Raw genomic sequence first — 21,952 nt, 5'->3', positions numbered from 1 at the left:
ATAAGTATGAAGTTAAAGGCAACAAAAGATGACATAATGAACTGCCTTTCTTCTTCGTTAGGATGTACACTAAGAGATGCAATGCTTCCCTGGGTCGAAGTTCACAATCACATTTTTGCAAGTTGCCCTTCATTCTCAACCCTCCATTAAAACCACTATCAATAAACCTCAAGATAAAAGGATAAGGCTGTCACATTTTTCTTCCAGAGAGCACACAAGGGAAGACATTTTTTAGTTATTAAGTAGTGGTGTCTAGCCACAATTGGTAGAAGGAACAAATACAACAATACAACATCACAGATGTCATCTGCCATTAAATGCTTAAGAATGACAATCACACTCAGGTGACCAAATCCAGAAGAAGAAAGCAACATTTTGGATGTTGAACTGCTGTAAAACTGCAAAGCTGTAGAAGAAGAAGGGTTTTAAGGTGAATACTGAATTTGCAAGCCTTATCTGCTCAGGTACTTCTTAGCTATGACATAGAGAGGCCCCCCACAACTGAGGATCTATGTTCTTAACAACAACAACAACTATAACAACAATAATAATGATAACAATGATGATAATATTAATAATAATAGCACGTTTCTGGAAGAGGAGTGTGAGGTTAGAAGACAAATCAGAGTGGTGTTTGAGTGTGTGAGGCTAAATAGAACTAAATCTACACAGGGGCTCGTTATTCATACATAATTTTACATCACTCTTGGATTGATTTGCTGTATGTTCTAAATACTGCATTGCGTCTTATTTTGAAAATACACACCGGAAGCTACCCCTTTCACTTATGTTAGCTAGATCTTTTGTGTAGTCATGTCAGTTGCTGTTTGGTTAATTTCAGTGTCGGCCATATTTCTCGTGTACTGTAGTTGCAGCGTCGTTTGAACTTTTTTTGTGCCGGTAATATTTTCTTCTCGGTATCTATTCATCATGTTTCATAAACAGGGCATGCAGCAATGGCTAACGCTAGGCCATTGCCGCTGAGCGAGATAGCGGGATGGACACATGATTTCACTGTGAATTCTCCTTCGTGGAGACTAGCTGGAGCCGACACGCCGTTACTGCCAAAAGAAGACGGTGAGTAATTTTAGTTTAGCTACTGTGTTGTCCAATTTGGACTTTATTTTGTTGTTGCATTATAACAATTTGCTAATAAAACACGCACTGAGGTAAGAAGTACACAACACACACGTTTGCTCAGCTATCGCTGGGTTCGTTTGGTTCGTATAAACAAAGCCATTATCCTTCACCTTTACCATGACTAGTTTATGTCTAATCTTAACCTAACCACAATTCAAATCGTAGCCCTAAGCTAAGTGAGGTTCTGCCTCATTAGGACCAGGTTTTGGTCCCCATGAGGACAAGTGGTCCTGTGTTTGTTTGAAAAGGTTCCTTAGAAGTACACACACAAAAACTCAGACTAGCACAAGGAAATGAAATGATTATGTTTACTGAAACGGTAACAGATAAGCACCACCATATAGAAAACAGTTTGTCTTTCTGTATCCATGAAAAATATAGATAACATAAATGATATAATTATTTATCGACAGATATAGTTTCTGGTCTGTGCAGCTGATACCAATGATGCCAACTCATTTTAGCCAAAGTTAATGTTTGGCTGACTTTCCTTATTTTCTTCTTCACCAGTTACAATTAAAAAATGTTTTAACAATAAATGAGGAACTAAAAAAAGCTTAAATCACTTCAACATTTATTATATATATATATAATATATTCAACAACAAATACAGTGAAACTTAGTTAAATGAACCATTGGATACATTCTTTAGATTCTTTAGAGGCTTCGCAGCATTTTTCATGTTTCTGAGACCAACATTTGTAAACTTTTTAAAAACAAGTAACACTTTGCCCAACTGATTAATAGGTCTACCTAATTTTGTATGAAATTTAAACATTTTTATAAGGTAAGCATATGTGGATCAGCCATAACATTGAATCTGAAAACGTATTTGAATGTTATTTAATGTTGTGGTTTAAAACCTGTTCACATCTTTCAGCTTGTTCCTGCAGCCAATCTTTGTCTGTGCTTGTGTCAACCATGGAGAGTTGCCAGGTGACTGTGGTTGTCAGAGGAGAAACTTCTCCAGGTATGGCTGTTACCTTTTTATCTTAATCATGCAACTATAAGTCAATGCTTATTTCCTATGGCATAAGCTTTAACCATCAACTTTTCCTTTAATTTAATATAAATATTCAAAATATTCCTCTGTCTTTTCTCACATGACTTGTTTTAGTCAAGTCATTTTAATTAGACCATCTACTGTAATATATCAGAAGTTCCTATTTAAATTACATCAGATATTGTTAAATTTGTTTATAACTCTCAGTTCTGATGTTTTTTTGAGAACTCCATGTAATAAAGGACATTTTTGATCTTTTCTAGGTGAGGTGCTTGCTGTTGTTGGCAGCTGTGAAGCATTGGGAAACTGGAGCCATGAAAAAGCTGTCATATTACATCCTGATAGTAATGAAGGGTGGGTTGGAAAAAAAAAGTACTATCCTTATTAGTCTAAATTTGTTTTCAGTGTGCAGATTTTTGTACCTGTCAAATGCAGGTAATGCTGGGCTGTATACCAGACATAGTGTGATGTAATTTTTTGGTCATACGCACTTTAGTGATGTGTATATTGATGTGCATGCTGATTCTCTGACAGAAACACCTGGACTACAACAGTCACTGTGCCCAAAGGAGTTAGTTCCAAGTACCGCTATTTCAGAGGCTTCTTTTTGTCTAAGGTGAGCAGAGTTTCCTCTCTGTGTAACTCAAGTAGCTTTACAAATTACAGTTTTATTTTCCTATAGTTGTTCATTACTTGTTGTAAAGACAAATACTGTTTTCATTTTTGAATTCAGAGCATTTAGAATTTTGTTTGTGAATGTTGTGAACAAAAAAACCCCCAAAAAATATCAATTGACATCTTTTGGTGGTCACAGCGCATTAACAGGTAGAAGAGAAACAGCAAACTATGTGCATCAAGAGAACTATATCTACTTTTTAAGCTTAACTCTTAACTTTAAAGAGTTGTTACATCGACATGTTGTTTCTAGTAGTACACAGCTTCAGGGTGTATTTGTTAAATAACAGTTTTCTGGCAAGCTGCCCACTTGCTCCTATCTGAACTTGCAAGTCCTCCAAGCCTGTGATAATCTCATGTGTATAGAGATGTCTTTCTCTGAAAAGAAAGACTACGATAATGTGTTGGTCATTTTGGTGGAAAGAATTACACACTATCTTGTAACGGTGTATAATTGTTGTCTATTACAAGGTTGAGGCTCACATTTCATGAGAGTTAATTCCCAACTTCCTCCTGTGATACTTAGGCCTACATATGAAAAAGCTGAAGCTCAAAGTTCCTGTGAGGTGACACGTGTCATTGGATTATAACAGCTAGCGTGACCTCAAAGAAGTTTGCAACTTTAAATTTAAGTTGTTGAAATTTCCCTAATGTCTGTGGGAAAAACTGTAACAGTATAAATATAAATCCCTCTTTTTAAATGATTACTTTATTACAGATGGAGAGACCAGTGTAATAACAATTTCCCCCAGTTCCTATTTATTTTTTATTTTTGACTAACAAATCCACTTTACAGATTTCAACCCATGGTGGCTAGCTGGGGATTGGTGACTATACCAACTTTTAATCCTTTCTCTCACTCTGGTCCAAAGACAGCTTTGACACCAGACTAAAAAGTCATTTCAATGTTTATGATCTGAAAACCCTAACATTGTACCAAACATTGGACTTGCAGAGTGCAGGTGGTCCCTGTCAAGTGATAGTCAATATGTGGGAGACCCATCATCAACCTCGCACGATGAGCCCCACAGGTATAGAACAACAAAGGTGCACAGTTTGGTAAAGGGTGTCATACTCAAACCCCTTATAGCTCTCCCATCCCTTCTGCTCTAGTACTATGTGTAAAAATTCCCATAGCAACTATGTATTGTCAGTTTTTGCTCAATCTCCATCAAGAATAGGGCTGGTATTTCTGGGATATTAAGATTGGACCTTGGGGTTTGTTTGTTTTTTTGATTTGGGCAACATGTATGTTAAAATGACCCCCGCCCCGACTTGTCTGCAGTGCTTCCTTTTTACCTACATAGTATACATTTATTTTTGTTTGTTTACAATATGGGATCAGCTTTGTGTGATGTGTAGGAATGACAGTCTTCTTCTGACTTCATGACAGTAATTATAATAATTTAGGAAGTATGCAGGATGGTTGCTTGTCTTTGTCTTTGTGTGTGTGTGTGTGTGTGTGTGTGTGTGTGTGTGTGGATCAGGAGCAGTAGTTGTTGGACTACTCTAACAAGTATTGTTAGATTATTCTATAGCCACAGAGGAAACGCTGCAGTACAAGTCTAGACCTCTCTCACACCTATTTACAAGCCATGGCCCCACCCTACTTGATGCCTTTTGTAACCTCCCCCATCCTTGTTTATTTTTTCTTTCTTTCATCCTTTCCTCTAGCAAATCCTGATAAAACATAGATTTGTTTTTAATATTGAGGTAAATATGTGTAGTTATTTGTTTGGTTTCTGTGTAGTTTCAGAAACATCCTGCATAATCTCATACTCATACTAAATTTAAAAACAATTGTATTTTAGTGGTTAAATTTGGGGCAAATCAAATTCAGAGCAAACCAGATTTTCTCTGGTTTCAATTTGTCCTTCATTTATTATATTGTACAGATTCTTCTGATTTGTTTTTTAATGATCTGTTTACTTCATTGCAGCATCAGACCAGAACATTGATGATGGACAATTTGGAATTAACAGTAAGTTCAGTCTTTTGAGGTAGAGGTATTGTTAGGCTAAATATCTTATCAGTGTACTTAAACCTGTAGGATAGCTGAACAGTTCATTGTAGTGACTTGTTTCACAGAACAAACAATTGTTATAATATAGCCCCTGCTGCTACCAGCACTATATTTGTTCAGGTCATTCATTGAGAGTTGAAAGTGGATATGCGTTGTCATCAAAGGCTGTCTATATGTGTCCTCCCTCCCTCTACAGATGGGGTGAAATGTGTAGACTCTGGTTGGCTTACATGCCAGACAGAGATTCGCCTACGTCTGCACTATTCAAAGACCTCTCCGGTGTCCATCACTAAGAAGAAATTCAAGAGGTCCCGCTTCAGGTAAGGCTGGGTGACACCCAGATTGAGTTTAACACACACCAGTGAAAGTTGTTCTTGAAAGCAACGTTAGGGAGATCATCATTACAGTGTTACGATTACCCTGCCTGCCCGTTACCATAGTAACAGAGTCCCTGGAAAAAAACATGGTAAAGAAAGCTGAAAGTACCTTTGTAGCTTTTTATTGTGGCAGCATCTGTTAACTGACTTTATTTTGCCCACCCATCCAGGATCAAGCTGACATTGGAGGGGATTGAGGAGGAGGAGGAGGAAGATGAAGAGGATGGTGCACTTAGTGCTTCATCTTGGAACAAGATGACCACCACTTTGGAGATGATAATGATCAGTGCCAATGGCTATAGGTCGCGTCACTCACAGCCTGAATGTGGATATGCACTGGAGCCGACCCGGTGGACTGAGTACAGTATTCACACCATGGATCCAGACAACTTAGAGCTCACCTTTGAGTTCTTTGAGGTAATAATAAGTCTTGTAAACACTACCTCTGAACACTTTTCTTAAAAATAATTGCATTCTTGATTTACAAATATTGGTGAAATCAGGCAGCACAATTAGACTTATGTTGTTTTATTTTTTCAGTATTTAATAAATCTCAAATTTATGTTTACAGGAAGATCTGAGTGAGCATGTTGTCCAGGGAGACACTCATCCAGGACATGTGGGCACAGCTTGTCTTCTCTCCTCCACTTTTCTGGAGAGTGGCAAAGACAACGGAGTAGTCACTCTTCCCATAATGAGTCGAAACTCCAGACATACCATCGGGAAAGTGAGAGGTAAGATTTTCATGTTGACAATGAGCAGACTGAAGGCAAAACAAAGCAATGGTGACTGTACCATTATTTTGCTAGGTATTTTATTTGTTGTTTTCTGTATTGCATAGAAATTGACATTTCATACACTACTCACAATCGTCTTCTGACTTATTACTCTGATGTAGTGGATTTCCTGGTGATTCGGCCCATCCAGGGGCTGCTGTGTGACATGAGTGCCTCGTTCACCAAATACTGGAAGAAAGGAAGTGCTCTGAATGTGGGTCACAGAGGAGCTGGCAGCACACATGCAGCCAAGTGAGTGAAAACAACAATGTTTTTTTTTGATAGAACTGAATAGGAGGCGTTACGTATACGGATACAGTATACAGTATATTTTGTGTTTTACAGGTACCACAGAGTCAGGGAGAACACAATAGCCTCATTCAAAAGTGCTTCCAAGCATGTAAGCCAAGCTAAAGATTAATTAATGACTAAACATTTACATTAAACAACTTTGGCCTTAATCTAATGTATTTTGCGTCCATGTAGGGTGCAGCTTATGTGGAGTTTGATGTTCACCTTTCCAAGGATGCTGTTCCTATTGTATACCATGACCTGACATGCTGCATATCCACCAAGAAGGTAAATTCAAGGACTGTTGTGTTTGAAGATGAACATGTGAAAGTAACTTAAGATATCTAAAATGTGAAATTTCTCTATTTCCTATTCATCACTTTATCACCTTACACTTGGCACAAATAAATGGTTGTCACTGTTCAAACTACTAAATAACAGTGTTTATGATATTATAGAAAAACGACAAGACTTCACTGGAGCTCATCGAGGTGCCAGTCAAAGACTTGACATTTGATCAGCTGCAGCTTCTAAAGGTAACAACCTATGATGACGAAAGAAACGATGAGGATTTCAGTTCATGTTGCAAATGAGAATGAAGTCTGTCATAGGCAGGAAGGACCAGTTGAGCAGCAGTCATGTTTATCTGTCTTCCAGCAACGCCAATGGAATATATTAGGTATTAGGTTTCAGCACCTCTGCAATACTCTTCCTAAACTGCTACATTCTTCAGCTACACCAACATTTAAATGAGGCCTTTTGTTAAAACAACTGCTTCAGCATATTTCCACCAAAAGAAATGCGCTGAAAGAATTGGCATATTTCTACTCGCCTCGTCACAGCACGGTTTAAGTAGCGTTTCCACTAGCATAGTACCTGGTACCAGAGAGTAGGTACTATTTTTGGTACCTGCCCCAGAAAAGTTTCAAAAGTGTGCTGAGTAGGTACTATGCAATGATTGGTCAGACTGCCGGCCACTGACTGGCCAGAGTGCTGTCACAGGAAGAGACGTCCAACACAGAAATCATGCCGAACAGTGCCAAACTATAGATTAAAACTAATTAACAAAATGTGGGTTAATCTCCAACAATTAACCCTCTATATTTAACAGAAGAGTCTGGTGTATTTAGGGACAGCACCGCTGATCGTGAGTGGCGAGCAACCGTGCCCCTGTAGTCTGTGGAGTAGGAGTCAGAAATCAAGCCGAACAATGCCGAACTGTAGATCAGTTAAAACTACTTAACAATCCTAAAAATGTGGGTTAATCTCAACAACTACCAGGAGTCTAGTGTAAAGTCACTAGCCAAAAGTGTTGTCATGTGATCATTTGTTTTACTTATCTTGCAATGTTGTGTTACTTTGTTGCACAGCTGGCCCATGTTGCTGCAATGCAGGCCAGTGATCATAACGGTAGGCACCCATGAGTAGCGTAGGCTTTTTGTTTTGCACAGATGGGAGATAATGAGTGATGTACATTAGCATTAATCTGTTATGTTTTTTTTTTTTTGTCCAGATCTGCTTGACGATGAAGATGAAATTGATGAGCATCAGCCCTTCCCTTCACTCTCACAGGTTAACTATGGTCACTTAAACACCTTGTTTAATCATTATTATGAGGAATTATTCTATTCTAACGTTTAATGGCACTGTTTGCTTCTGTTGCAGTGAATTGCTTGTGAATAAACTGTTAAATAACCTGTTGTTTATCAGGTATTCTCTACCTCTCCTCTTTTGTGTTGAGCAGTTTTGAGTGTCCATCAGTTTTTTTTACTTTATTTTGTCATGTTGAAATAGAAATAATTAACAGTATTTTTTCATAAACTTTTTCAGATCTTTCAGGCTGTTCCTGATAATCTGGGTTTCAACATTGAGCTTAAATGGATATGCCAGATGAAGGTGATTAGTAGTGGATTGCAGTAATTTATATGACTGAATGAGCCGTAATAATTATGGAATTAAACTTTCTTTTCTTATTTAAAGTACTATATGTTTTTTGTTTGACAGGACGGCTCGTGGGATGGCAAACTATCGTCCTACTTCAACATGAACAGCTTCCTCGATATTATTCTGTCTTGTGTTCTGCAAGAAGCTGGCAAAAGACGCATCGTCTTCTCTAGTTTTGACCCAGATATATGTACAATGTGAGCACAAATACAGTTTACTTTCATTATTTTTTCATTTCATATGACTTTATTGGTCATTTTCATTACCTGAAAACATAGTACAAAGATAACCCAGATGTTAAGTTTCTCACCAGTAATTTATTGCAGGATGTGAAAATCCTTAAATGTTCTTACTCTTTATAAATCAGTAATGAATAAAAGTCAGGATAGCCCAGAACCAAATAACCCTTACAAGAATTTCTCCATCACCTTCTAACATCTTTTCATGCTTCTCTCAGGGTGCGTCAAAAGCAGAACAAGTACCCCATCCTTTTCCTTACTCAGGGAATTTCAGAAAGGTATCCTGAACTGATGGACATCCGCTGCCAGACCACTCAGTTTGCCATAAGTTTTGCCCAGAGTGAGAACATTTTGGTGAGTATTCATAGCTGAAGGTCATGATCTACCTGCTGTTGAACAAATGCCATATTCAGTGGAACCCAATTCACTATGTGATTTACAGTGTGTATGCACCATTATATAAGTGATTGTACAAGCCAGTGATTCTCAGTGACTGTGTGTTGCGTTGTGGGGGATTTTTTTTTGGTTTCCACAACCTTTTGTAGTTTTGGTGTATGTTTTAAATGACATGCATAAAATGACATTTTATATAGCTGTAAATTAGTATCTACACTGTGCCCAAATTTACGTTTGTCTCACAATAGTTTGCTCTCTTTAAAAAGTGTATCCCTATATAGGAAGTTTGGGAAACACTGGTCTAAGCAAACACACAGGTGATAATCTAATTTGAGGCCACAATTCAACACATGAAACTACAGTATCTCCAACATTAACAGCTAAAGCAACAGCAGTTCTTCAAACTTCCTGTTTTCTTGATATCAGGATCTTTACTTTTCTATAAGCAAAGGCTGCTGTAATGCTCTTGAGCCAAGGACCTACAGAAATAACCCACTATGTTCATGTCAGTAGACACAGAAGTCAACATAACAAACATGTCAGCTAACATGGTGCTGTGTCAGCTGTTCCTAAGGCCGCCAGCTCTGGGTTCAATGAGGGCAGATGTTGACTGGAAAATTGCACTCAGTATATTTTGACATCGCTTGTCTAGTCAAAAGCACAGTTGAAGATGAATAAGTTTGCTTGTTATGTGTTATGATGAGGATACACACATTTACAGTGCATGCAACATGAGAGTGAGTAGATTAGAACATTATTTTGAATTTCTTACTTTTTCTGACAGTTTCTTGGCTCCTCTTTCAGGGAATAAGTGCCCACTCCGAGGACCTGCTTAAGAACCTCATCTACATTAGTGAAGCCCAGTCTAAAGGCCTGGTGGTGTTCTGCTGGGGAGATGACAACAATGACCACGAGACCAGAAGGAGGCTGAGGGAGCAGGGGATAGATGGGCTGATCTATGATAGGTAGGTTAAACCATGACATGCTGACTGTGCCTATAAATAATTGTTTGGGCTTTTTGTCCACACTTACACTTTAAGTATGCTAGTATGTCTTTAAAAAATAGGCCCTTGGTATTTATGCTCAAGGTTATGTAGTCAAGACATGATAATATCTTGGCAATTGCTGATAAAAGTGTTTTGATTGTCCACTGAGCATTTTGTGTGTGGGTTTGAAACCGGCACAAAAGCTGTGGTGGAATAAAGGCTGGGTATTGAGCAGGGTGGAATAGTTTTCCCTTGTCTCAGCAAAGTTGTGTGGTCACTTAGCAGAAACTGTTTGCTCAGCTGTTCCAGTTCTGTTTTCACTATAACATGACATTTGCTCTATATTAATGTGTGGACTTTAGTCTAGCTGTTAATATACCACAACAGAAATCGGACCGTGGGCTTTGATCTCTGTGTTACAACTCACTTGTCTCTATCAATTCCAAGTGTTACTTAATTTTTTGACATCAAGTCATCTTTGGGTTGTTGTAACTGTACCTCTCTTTTTGCAGAATTTGTGAAAGTTTGGAGCCATTTTTTGACTCAAGTTCTCCAGATTTCCGTAATGTCTCTCTGGTTCCTGTCTGTCTTTTGTTACTCACTTTACAACCTATGGCTGGGTTTTGGACCCACTCAAATATTGCCTGAAATTCCAAATCTTCCCACTGAAATGCAGCAGGAACAAAATAATGTTCCTTGATAATGATGCAAGACAGTTGACTTCTTTTCCAGTGTTGCGCTTAAGTTTAAGGCACTAAAAGTGAAGCAAAGACGCTTTCAAAATAATACCACAGCAGTTTCGGTCTGTGAGGTGGTAATTCTAGTTTTACACTCCCTAAGGCATATGCTAATTAAATTTATACAAAGTGACCTCAACGGAGTATTGGAAACAGACTAATCTAAATCTATATTTGGTGTTAACAGCATAATTTCTCCTTTGGCACACGTGTGCACACTTTTATGAAGTACTTGGCAGGTTATTGCTTCCAAAGAGATGGAATTTCGTCTGTGGATAAAAGATCAGTCCTCATGTCTGTGTGTAATCCCAGACTGACTCTGTGATATTGATTAGGGCTCAACTCTCCTTTTTCACTGAAGATGGGTCTGACTCTAGTTTTAGGTTTGAGTTCTTTGTCATCATATGATGGATAAAAATCTGAAGTGCCTAAAACCTTCTGCACAGCACTTTAGATCCAACACCTTTAGTAATAGTCCGTTTTTGGAACACAGTTCTTTAATTGGTCAACTGCCGTGTTAATCATTTCTGTGCCCTTCTGATCTTATGATTTATGATTGTCGGAGATGTACAACTTTGACGCTGAAGCAACAGTGGGTTGAATGGCTTATTTAATGCAGTAGACTGTCCACTGACAGTTCATACAATAGCCAATATTATTGGCTATTGTATGAACCAAAAAACTATTTGCATTTGTTTTATATAATCTTGATCAAAGAGGCCTGCATTTAAGATAGATTTTTTAGCTTATCACCGCAAAAGTGTTCAGATATAACAGCACATCTCTTACAATGACATTTCATTATTATATTATTTGCACTATTTTGCGTATGAGCTGCTTGTACTGCACTTTGCTTTCTTTGTTAAACATTTGAATGCACTGGATGCTCTTCTACAATTTATCTTCATTTGGTGAATTATTCTTGTATGGCTAAACGTGTGTTGTTAACTTTGCCCAGCTCTTATTTCATCCATGGCTAGAGTCTAAACCTTAACCACTTGTAACTCATTCTAAGGAATTAAAGTGAAAGAGGTCAATGTGGAGAGTACACAGCCTCACGAGAGTGGCTCACCGCATGACCAACTTTTCCACAACACTGTTTTTCTCTTACACTTAAGCCTGAATACCTGTGATAGATGCATTTTACACTCCCATGGCTTATTGTCATTGTCCATATGGGGATGAAAACATCTTACTGTGTTCCATACTTGCCCGGTGAAGATTTTGGTCATACATTTAGTTCGAAATATAAAGATGGCTGTTCAAATGGCAACCAGTGCAGTCACTTCATTTATCCTGAATGTTTTCAAGACATGAGTGCATGAAATGGAGCGCGGAGCTGCACTAACCCTTTGCTAGTTAGTTTTAAAAAATTTGTGTGATTCCTGTATTTTTGCACCTTGCCTGATTGTACTACTCTTATTTCACTCGTATCAGTCTTACGTCTTAAACAATTACATGACTGATTTACACCACTGTATTTTAACGGTGGTGATAATGGTGTTACTTCAGGAGCTCAATGTTTTCTCAGGTGGTACTTGGTGTAAAACGTTTGAGAACAACTGCCCTAATGGATTTTTATCATGATAGTTATACAATCATGTGTAAATTGTGATTCAGTGTAACATATTGACTGAAATGTGTGCTCTGAGTTTTGAGTGTAAAAATATTTGTTCTTCATGACTTGCCTTTTTTTTACTTTTTTCAGCAGAATGTTATGCATGAGGAAAACTCTGCTATCAGCTTGGTTTTTGAGTGACACTCTTAATACCCAAGTATAACTGAAGGGTGTTTCCTTTTTTCCCCTATAGTATCTGTGAGGAACAAGGGGAACAGCCAAATATCTTCCAAGTAGAGGGGCAACACTCCCTGCAGGAGGTTATTACAGAGGAGACCCTAAAGAGTGGCACCTGTTCCTGCTACTCCATCCCCTGTTCCATGGCTCCCTGCATTGCCTCCAAGGCCCGTGCTGGCAGTGCTGAGTCTGATTCTGGGCACAGCTCCTTGTAATCCAATACTACCTAACTCAAGTTGGCTAATGTCAAAAGTAACAGATGAGATCAGATCATCAATATTTTATCTATCACAAGAATAAATACACTTGTTTATATTTTCTGTTAAAGTATAGTAGTTGAATGTTTTGCCAAAGCATTCTAGCAGTCAGGCCTATTCTGTGTTTATGGATTATATCAGAACTCCCAATTGTGGATATTTAATCAGCCATCATTTTTCATCTCTGTATAGTCAAAGTGCTAAAAAGTTAATGCTTATGGTTTTTTGTGGGTGTCATTTTTTTTAACAACATAGTAAATTGTCATTTGGTTTATGGTGACATTTCATTATGCTGTTTTTCTGTTTTTGCTGGTTTATCTCTTCTGTGCATGTAGCCATTGCCTGAAATGTTGTTTTTGAAATATTAGTAATAGCACATCCATTGCTGGGTGAAGTTTGTATGCTACACACAGGACATGCATTAGGATGACGGGACAGGTCACCATGAATGAAAAATTACCTCCTAGTGTGTAAACTGTAGCACTTGGAAGAGCACAGATGGACTGTCAAAAACTCCTCCTTTCCACACATTTAAACTCCTACTTATTGACTCTTTGGGTGTAATAGCTGTTATCATTAACAACATTCTACAGGCGTACAAGATTCACCGCATCCTGTAATTATTTTATATAAAAAAGAAGACATGTTTTCTTTTAACAGTGCACAGATACAACAGCCTTAAAAAGAATACAATGATTCCTGTACAAAACAACTTCCACAACTTCTCATGGATCGCTTGTCACTTCTCAACACAAATGCCTTTTATTGCATGAGATATTTTTTTTTAGTGAAAATTAAACTTAAAATAATTTGAATATTAAAGTGTTTAGGATATAGGGATAAATGTGAGTGTGTGAATCTACCATGTTGTACAGTCTACAGATAAACAGAACTAAAGCAAACAATAGCTATAGAGAGAGTCTGTCATGTTTGTTACCTCAGGGCCAGTGCAAACTTTTTGCACGCCCTCTTGAGTTTGTGGCTTGTTGCTATTAAATCCTGTGTGTTTTAGCAGAACCTGTTATATGTGCACTTTGAACACAGCAAAATACCCAAAACTGACTTGCACACACTGCAATGATTATGCCATGCAAGGTCTGTATATATCTGTATGAATGAAACAAAATACTTGATTCCACACTTGAGGACATGAGTGTGGAAATGTTGATGCAAATAAAATCAATAGACACATTTATTTATCTTCTCTGGCATTTTATTCCACTTTATATTATAATACTTATTTTTCTAAAGTTTGAAGTGTGGTTCCTCAAAACGTTCCATTCAGATAACAACACCACCCAACCCAGCTAATAATTGTTTATGTTTCATCAAATAATACACCCACATGTAGCTGTTGTTGGTTCTGAACATGAAGATGTTATCTGGACCATGACAGTCTTAAAATGCAGCTGTCTATATGAAGTTACAACCATTTAAGTTAGAACAATGGCTGCTGCAAATTATGTTGACATCACATGTCTAAATTTAGAGGGCATGAGGATTATTGTACCTGTTGAATCTCAGGTGAGGTCATTTTCATTCCAGCATTGATGTGTCATGTTGATGAGTTATGCAACAAGTAAATTCTTTTTTTGCGAGAGTTCTGTGTGTTAAAGTAACCACTAACCACATACACTGTTCATTGAATTACTGTTACAAGAATTCCTGTGTGCAGACTGTGCACAAATGGCAAATAAACATGTCAAATCATGTATTCAATGCATCAAAACTGCATTCAAAATGCAGAGGAATACTTTCCCTAAGGGGATTAATAAAAACTAACTAACTAATCAAGAGCAGCCTCTCCCGAACAGGCTCATTCAAGCTGTTCTACCACATTCAAATTTCATCTTTATAAGACAATAGACAATAATATCTAACATCATGTCACCTTTGTAGCAGACAAATGTGGCGCTTGTTTGAATACTTGGATGTTGAACTGGATGTTAGTTACTGGTTCATTATCTTTATAAGTATCACCTGTGTTTTTCATGCATTGCCAGCTCTCTACATTATCAGCACCATGATAGGTCGTTTAAAACATGAGGGTAAGTGTAAGTACAATGTATGAATACGTAAAAAGTTGGCATTTTTTCCGCAGAAACTGCTTCTTATAAAATTAAAGTTTGAAGATGAGTCCTACCCTCCTGCAAACGGATGGTGAATTAGCTGTGTTATTGTGGCGCCCTCTAATGTTCAGAAACAAAATGACATACACCGACAATGTTGCTTCTTTATTATTTTTCGGGCGATAAAACATTCTATTTTGTCTTTATAGTAAAGAGAAAGTTCACAGCGTGTCCACTTTAATGTCAAGTTAAAATATATTTTCGCGACTTGACACCAGCTATTACGTAACACTGGCTAAATAATTTGCTTAATGTTTCATCGGGAGTTGTAGTTCCTTTAGTCGTGAGGCCGACTGTGTTTATGGCCCACGGTACTTTAACTCCCATGATTCCACGGGGCTCGCCTAAGCTACTGGCTGGTGCACGCCCACGCGAAATAAAGCTATCGACTGTAATCCTTACTGTACACAGCTGAATCCTCGGCGGGTATTAACTGTTTTATTTTATATTTACTGCAAACACAGCAAAACAAATGGACACCTCCGGGAAAGAGAAGGAAGCTATTCAGCTAATGGCCGACGCTGACAAAAAAGTCAAGTCCTCCGGCTCTTTTTTGGGAGGAATGTTTGGAGGGTAAGACAGACAGCACTGCACCAGGGAACAGACGGCTAGCTACACACAGACAAACATACATTTAGCTCTGTTATTATAAGAAACCTGGAAATACGTCACAGTCGAATAATAAACTCGTGGAAGACGACATGAGTCACATGTCATTAATTTAAAAAAAATTCTGTTAAGCAGTCTCCAAGGTTCTTAACGTGCCAGCAGATAAGAAGGCTAGCTCGGAGGCTACGCAGAAACTCACATTTGTATTTACTTAGAATGGCATAATTCATGGAACAATAAAACAACCTGTAAATGTACAGTTTGATATTTTAAGTTGTCTTGGCTGAACAGGCAGTTTTATCTCTAATATTATCTAATTCTCAGGAATTTAATTCATAATATAATCTACATTTTAAGACTATTGTGTGTGTTTGTTCCTAATATTTTAAGTCATGAACTCAAGCACATACACTAGGAAGAATATACTGAGGCAATGACAACTATTTGCTATGATGACAGATATGACAGATTTTTTCCAATCCCACCCACATGTTTTTCAGACTTTAATATGTGTTATACTATCACACAATAAGGAGCATGACCAGTGTACACAATGTTTTAATAACAGTGGCAGTCATCAGGTATAAAATGCAACAACAATAATTTGAAAAGAGGCAACAATACCAAATACAAAACTCAATTACAAGAGTTAGGCTTATCTGACAGGTGATACCGACTAATGATATAGAAAATACTATTTGCGAGCTTCCTTATTCTTACATTAAAAATTATTGTCATTGTGAAGATTGTGTATTCTGATCCAGAGCAGAGCAAGCTTTGTTTGCACATGTTTAAATTACAAAAAAAATCCAGTTACTCTTTTGTTTGACTTTGTCTTTTTCAGTAAAGAAGTGAGGTGACCCTCAGCTGTATATACATAACATTTCTTGTGTATATTACATCTTGGCAGGGTTTATTCTGGCAATTTTTTGCTGACCAAGCAGTGATGCATTCCTCTGCTGTGGATGTATATAGTTTAGAGGGTCCACTTCTTGTCATGGAGGGATGGAGATCTACATTGCCTGAATAATGGGAGAGATATGCCTGTATCAAGGATAAAGTCCCATTGGTTGGAGCAATGGAACAACCTGAGCAATCAAAAAGCTTGGGAAACTGTAGAGTTCATCACCCTATGGTGCCGTTAGTTGTAATTCATTGGATATCAAACACTTCTGTTAACTGTTTTCATTTTTTGTTTGGTTTCTAGAGGACATCACAAAGTGGAAGAGGCGTGTGAGATGTACTGCAGAGCAGCCAACATGTTCAAGATGGCAAAAAACTGGAGTGGTGTGATTCGCTGTTTCTTCTACTGATATACATCTTATTATTTTAACTGCATGCTGTAGGATTATGTGCTGCTTTTTGGATCTGTAATCACAATGTACTTCATTTGTAAAAGAGCCACACTTTTTAAACGTGCACCAAAATGTAAGTATAAGCTAAGTTTAAACATGTGTGCTTGAAAATGTCTTTTTCCTTCGTCTGTAGCTGCTGGAAGTGCTTTTTGCAAGGCTGCACGTCTCCATATGCAGCTGCAGAACAAACATGACTGTGCCACCAGTTTCATTGATGCAGGCAATGCTTACAAGAAATCTGACCCAAATGGTAAGAGATTACTGCCTTTGTTCAAGCCCAACTTCACTCAGTTACCCCATTTATCTCATATTAAACTCTGCTGTAATTCTAACCATTATACAGAACTAATTAAGCATCAGTTATTCATTTGGACACAAAACAAATATAACAGTAATTTGTTGTAAACCTGAATATTTATATGAACTATTCCTGACTCATTTAGTGTGTTAACATGAATACTGTTTTGGAAAAACACCCGGCACTGAGAACCTGAGACTGTACCAGCAAGACATGTTCCTCTGGCAGGAAATTAATTCATTCTCCTGAGAGGAGTCATATTATTATTATTAGATTGATTACTTTCCTTGATAACCAAAACACATTCTATCCCCTGGCTAAATCCTGAGATTGTTGATTGGAAACCAGGGCAGTTTAACACTCTGGCTATGATATTGTATTTTTTCCCTTTTAACTATTGAAAGCAATTCATCATGTATCATCAGTTCATCAGTACTGTAAAAATGTCAGTACCTCATTTAATATTCACCCTCGTTTTGATGAAGGGTAGCTGGCTGTGGTGTTTTGGTTTGTTGACAAAAAAAGAGTTTTGGTTTGCATCTAATTACTTAATCCTTAATAAGATTCTGTTCAACGTTCTGACACAGCTAACCCTTTCTAACTGTTCCCTCTTCTCTTTATGCTGCCAAAAGAGGCAATCAAGTGTTTAAATGCTGCCATCGATATTTATACAGACATGGTAAGATCTTAGTACATAGAAAAACTCCATCTGGGTTCTTGTCTTTTTATCTTAACCAAACTGGATAACACATCATCTTGATAAGTGAAACTCTGCCTTTCCCTCCACGTTTTATTTCGTGCCCCAGTTTCAATATATTGGTAGCATGTTTTCATATTTGACAGTAGTCTGTCTGGTTACTTGTTAGTCTTTTTTAATAGAAAATTATTTCAAAAGCTAATACCCATTTATGAAGTCAGGAGTTACAACACCATTTCTCTGCACTGACACAAAGTCCGGTCATGGACTTACTTAACAGGTGTCTGTGAATAGACCAGATTAGTAATGACTCCTCTCCTCTCCCTCTTCCCCCAGGGAAGATTCACCATCGCAGCTAAACACCACATCAGTATCGCAGAGATCTATGAATCTGATCTGGTGGATATCGAAAAGGTAATGTCGGTTACACTGTCATATCATTACGATTAATAATTATTTGTATGACAATTATAAGGACTATTTGTTTTGAAAAACAGTTAAGATGACAGAGTTTGCTGGTTTCTTTGTCTAGGCGATTGCACATTATGAACAAGCGGCAGACTACTACAAAGGAGAAGAATCAAACAGGTACTTTCCCAACTTTCTTTTTTTTTTTACCAGAATAAAAATTACCATATAAAAAAAAAAAGAAATTATAACCAAAATTCAGATTCTAAGTAAGGTGTACACATACAGCTCACAGTATAGAATGAAATGGTACCTTAATTATTGAAGGATACTGAACGACCAGTAAGTTTTCCCTGAGACATTAATCACCCACAATCATTGGTGATCTTATTTTCCTGCCAACTATATTTTTTAAAGTGTGCTTCATTATTTTATTTATTTGTATTACTTTTATGCTATTTGATTTTCAGAAAGTTACATACGGGAGGAATGACGTAGCTTTTTTCTGCCAACCTGTGTATTTATGTACACGATAGTCTTTTGTAACATCTTGACAAATAAGAGAGAAAAGCAAGGCTGTCATGACCAATCACGCATGAATAACAGATCTGTAACAATTTAAGCTGAAGTCTTTCTATAGCATGTTCATTCACATTAGCTTATTAGCTGAGGCTGAAAATAGTACAGCACTTTTTTTTGACAAACAAGGGAAAAAAGGAATGAGTAATACATAGTGTAATACAAGCCCTGTTTTAAATGCTGGAATTTCTTGACTGATGTATAAAAATACTATTAATATTTCCTGTTATTTTATATCAGCAATAGTTTATATACAGGCTGATTTCATTGTCATTTGTCATTTCCTTGGACCCTGTCTAAATTCAGTTTTACTTTTATCTAACCTTCTGTCGAGCTAAATGTACTCAGTGAATACGGCTTTTACAGTTTTTCTGATATTAAATGTGTTGTTGTAGTTCTGCCAACAAGTGTCTGCTGAAGGTCGGGGCTTATTGTGCTCAGCTGGAGCAGTACCAGAAGTCCATTGAGATCTACGAGCAGGTGCGTTTTTGTTGGATTTGTGAGCTATGCTTCCTGACTTGACTGACTCGGTAATGCTGACATCTCTATTTCATTTGGTTTGATTTGAATGTATCCAGGTTGGAGCCAACACAATGGACAACCCGCTGCTGAAATACAGCGCCAAAGAGTATTTCTTCAAAGCCTCGCTCTGTCATTTCATTGTCGACGAGCTCAACGCGAAGGTGAGTTCATTCCTCAGTCTCAGGATGGGGACGGGGAATCGTGGCAGACATTTTAACACACCGTGTCTCCACAGATTGCAGTTGAAAAGTACGAGGAGATGTTCCCGGCTTTTTCAGACTCCAGAGAATGCAAGTTGTTGAAGGTAGCTCGATGTCAAGAAAACACATAGGCAGCTCACATTTTCCCCTTTAATCTGTTCAGTTTTGTGAATAACCCACTTTTTTTCTGTCTTAACAGAAACTTCTTGAGGCACATGAGGAACAAAACAGCGAAGCTTTTACAGAGGCAGTAAGTCTTGTTCACACTAAAACTTGTCAAACTTAGGTTTCTTTTTGTGAGTCTCGAAATCTCACTGCTGTAGCTGTTGTAGTTTTGCTGGATCCCTTGTGTATTTAGGAAAGTTGCACAGTGGATCTAAACAATGTTGTCAGTGTCCTTGGGCTACATGTTTATGTGAAACTGGCACAGAACGAGCTGAACTCCTGAGATTGTGTTTCAGAGTTAACTCAAAGTCAGAGAGAAACAGTCTTCATTGCAAATATAGAAGTTTATCACAATTTTAACCGTGGCTATAAATATTCTGATAAATATTGTATTTTACTGTAATTATAGTTACCATTATTCCATGACAAAGCAATATTTTCCCATATAATGTTATTCACTGTAACTCCAGGTATGCCAATCACTGTGATTTTGCGGTACTTTCCATAATAGGTACCATATTTTACTTTAATGTACAATAGTATGGCTATACAGTATAAATACTGCATTTTTCCATGTTTGACTGTAGTACCGTATATTACTGTGGTGTAGCTATATATTTTTTTACTGTAACTTCACAGTAGTAATGGTATACATATTGTTAATAGAATTTAGCAGTACTTTCCTGAATGAATACTGTTTATAAATGTATGAATCACACTTAAATCCACTTTTTGTCTAAAATGGACACACTTTTAATAATAATTTCACAATAAAATACAAACATTGAATTATATTGTGAATTATCATGATGTTATTTGTTTGTAAATTTTTTGAAGTCCAAGAACTTGTTTTTATTGTATTTTGCAGTGAATGTAACAAATCATACAGCAATGAGCAGAAGCTTCTGATGGTAATCCTAAATTGCGAACAAAAGCACCTCTCATTCCTCTGTCCTTTTCTGTCTGCAGGTAAAGGAGTTTGACTCAATCTCACGTCTGGATCAGTGGCACACGACCATCCTGCTGCGCATCAAAAAGACCATCCAGGGAGATGAAGGGGATTTGAAATGATTGAAGGTGCAGGCAGAAACGCAGCATGGAGGGACAAATCCATCACGCATGCTTTTCACAAACAAACAAACACACACAATCTCACTGTGTATAGCATCAGGACAGGAGCATCTGCCGATGATTCTGAATTATACCACTGCTCACTGCTGTACTTTCAGAGCACTATCTCGCTTTCCTTATGAGCATATCTGAATCTAGTCAGAATGTATATCTTCTCGCCCTCACCTCTGTCTAGAGGATTGCTGCATACCTTTCTCTGCTGAAATCTCTGCCGGTGGATTTCAGAGCGGTGTATTGTATTGAAACTAACACTAGTATGGACGACAAGCACTGCATGTTTTGTACAATTACCGTTTCCTCTCTAGTCAAAGGCGGTTTGTTTTTTTTGTAATCTAGATTATTATATTGAAATTATTTAAACGTTTGTTGTACATAAGATCATCATTGTATGGGTTTTGAAGAAACTACTATTATCTTAATTTTAATTATGTTAAAATAGTAAAGTGATTGTTCTCGAAACTCATTACCATTAAAAAGGTTCTGGTTTCAGGAGAGTCTCATCCTGATGAAGGGCAATGACTTGCACCAAATGTAGACTGTTACTCATTTGTACCTAATCACAACTTGTTGGGTCTTTTTTTCTATACATATTCATGGTTTATTACTTTTAGGTTGATTTATGATCACTTAAGTATCTGTTGATGTAATAATACTTTGAATGTTTGACTTTGTAAAGCAGAACTTTATAGTTTGCCTTTGTGAACTGTTCTTCTGAATGAAAAGCACTGACATAAAAATCCTTCCTCCTCATTTCCTTCCCAGTGCAGCAATCTTGGGATTGTTGTGCAGTCATTAGTCACTCGTCATCTCGTGCTGTGCCGTGTTGTGAACTACTCAGTGAAGGGTTATACTTTCAGCTGGCCTTTTGCTAAGCATGTCATTGTGTATAGGATGTTATTGCGTTACATTCGCTAGTGAGACAGACCAAAGTTTTTACAAAAGGGTCAGTTGCCCCACGTACCCGGCTTCTTCCAGATGGAATGGCATTGAATATTGGATATGAAGTGTATGCTTGTGCGAATGGACAATAATAAAGGTATTATATCCCACAATGCCCTGCCTTTGACCTTATGCATGTAATAGAATTGTTACATTAGAGTTGTTTCTGTGGAGTCTAACCCTGTTGCTGAACTGCACACTGTAATTTATTTCCCAACAATGCTAAAATTAGTTTTTAAGGTCATCACTGAACAGCTTTCCTTCTCTGACCTTGAAACAC

At 37.5% G+C, this 21,952-nt stretch overlaps 2 protein-coding genes across 2 annotated transcripts; both read left to right on the top strand.

Annotated features, from left to right (window-relative positions):
- Positions 1 to 804: 804 nt before the first annotated feature.
- On the top strand, positions 805 to 13,835 carry gpcpd1 (glycerophosphocholine phosphodiesterase 1). Its single transcript, XM_044048977.1, has 20 exons — positions 805 to 1,077; positions 2,022 to 2,111; positions 2,408 to 2,498; positions 2,679 to 2,760; positions 3,775 to 3,850; positions 4,759 to 4,800; positions 5,039 to 5,162; positions 5,390 to 5,636; positions 5,791 to 5,953; positions 6,118 to 6,247; positions 6,341 to 6,395; positions 6,482 to 6,574; positions 6,745 to 6,822; positions 7,657 to 7,696; positions 7,800 to 7,858; positions 8,117 to 8,182; positions 8,291 to 8,427; positions 8,688 to 8,823; positions 9,670 to 9,830; positions 12,400 to 13,835. The coding sequence occupies exons 1-20, from the start codon at positions 957 to 959 to the stop codon at positions 12,596 to 12,598; spliced, it is 2,190 nt and encodes a 729-aa protein (XP_043904912.1). The 5' UTR covers positions 805 to 956; the 3' UTR covers positions 12,599 to 13,835.
- A 1,300-nt stretch (positions 13,836 to 15,135) lies between these two features.
- napbb (N-ethylmaleimide-sensitive factor attachment protein, beta b) lies at positions 15,136 to 21,785 on the top strand. The gene is made up of 11 exons (XM_044049007.1): positions 15,136 to 15,342; positions 16,586 to 16,665; positions 16,867 to 16,983; positions 17,664 to 17,710; positions 18,065 to 18,142; positions 18,261 to 18,316; positions 19,111 to 19,195; positions 19,294 to 19,398; positions 19,473 to 19,541; positions 19,637 to 19,687; positions 20,572 to 21,785. Exons 1-11 carry the CDS (start codon positions 15,242 to 15,244, stop codon positions 20,671 to 20,673), a joined length of 891 nt encoding a protein of 296 aa, XP_043904942.1. The 5' UTR covers positions 15,136 to 15,241; the 3' UTR covers positions 20,674 to 21,785.
- The last annotated feature ends 167 nt before the right edge of the window (positions 21,786 to 21,952 follow it).

The sequence above is a fragment of the Solea senegalensis genome, linkage group LG17 (genome assembly GCF_019176455.1).
Source record: "Solea senegalensis isolate Sse05_10M linkage group LG17, IFAPA_SoseM_1, whole genome shotgun sequence".
In the NCBI taxonomy this organism is placed as follows: Eukaryota; Metazoa; Chordata; class Actinopteri; order Pleuronectiformes; family Soleidae; genus Solea; species Solea senegalensis.
This window is presented reverse-complemented; position numbering and strand designations above follow the sequence as displayed.

Bases quoted from the DNA above. Each gene is read 5' to 3' on its own strand.
- napbb (XM_044049007.1), top strand. From the start codon at position 15,242: ATGGACACCTCCGGGAAAGAGAAGGAAGCTATTCAGCTAATGGCCGAC. The intron at 19,196-19,293 runs GTGCGTTTTTGT...GAATGTATCCAG, and splicing joins CCATTGAGATCTACGAGCAG to GTTGGAGCCAACACAATGGA. The intron at 19,399-19,472 runs GTGAGTTCATTC...GTGTCTCCACAG, and splicing joins TCGACGAGCTCAACGCGAAG to ATTGCAGTTGAAAAGTACGA.
- gpcpd1 (XM_044048977.1), top strand. From the start codon at position 957: ATGGCTAACGCTAGGCCATTGCCGCTGAGCGAGATAGCGGGATGGACA. The intron at 8,428-8,687 runs GTGAGCACAAAT...TGCTTCTCTCAG, and splicing joins GACCCAGATATATGTACAAT to GGTGCGTCAAAAGCAGAACA. The intron at 9,831-12,399 runs GTAGGTTAAACC...TTTCCCCTATAG, and splicing joins GATGGGCTGATCTATGATAG to TATCTGTGAGGAACAAGGGG.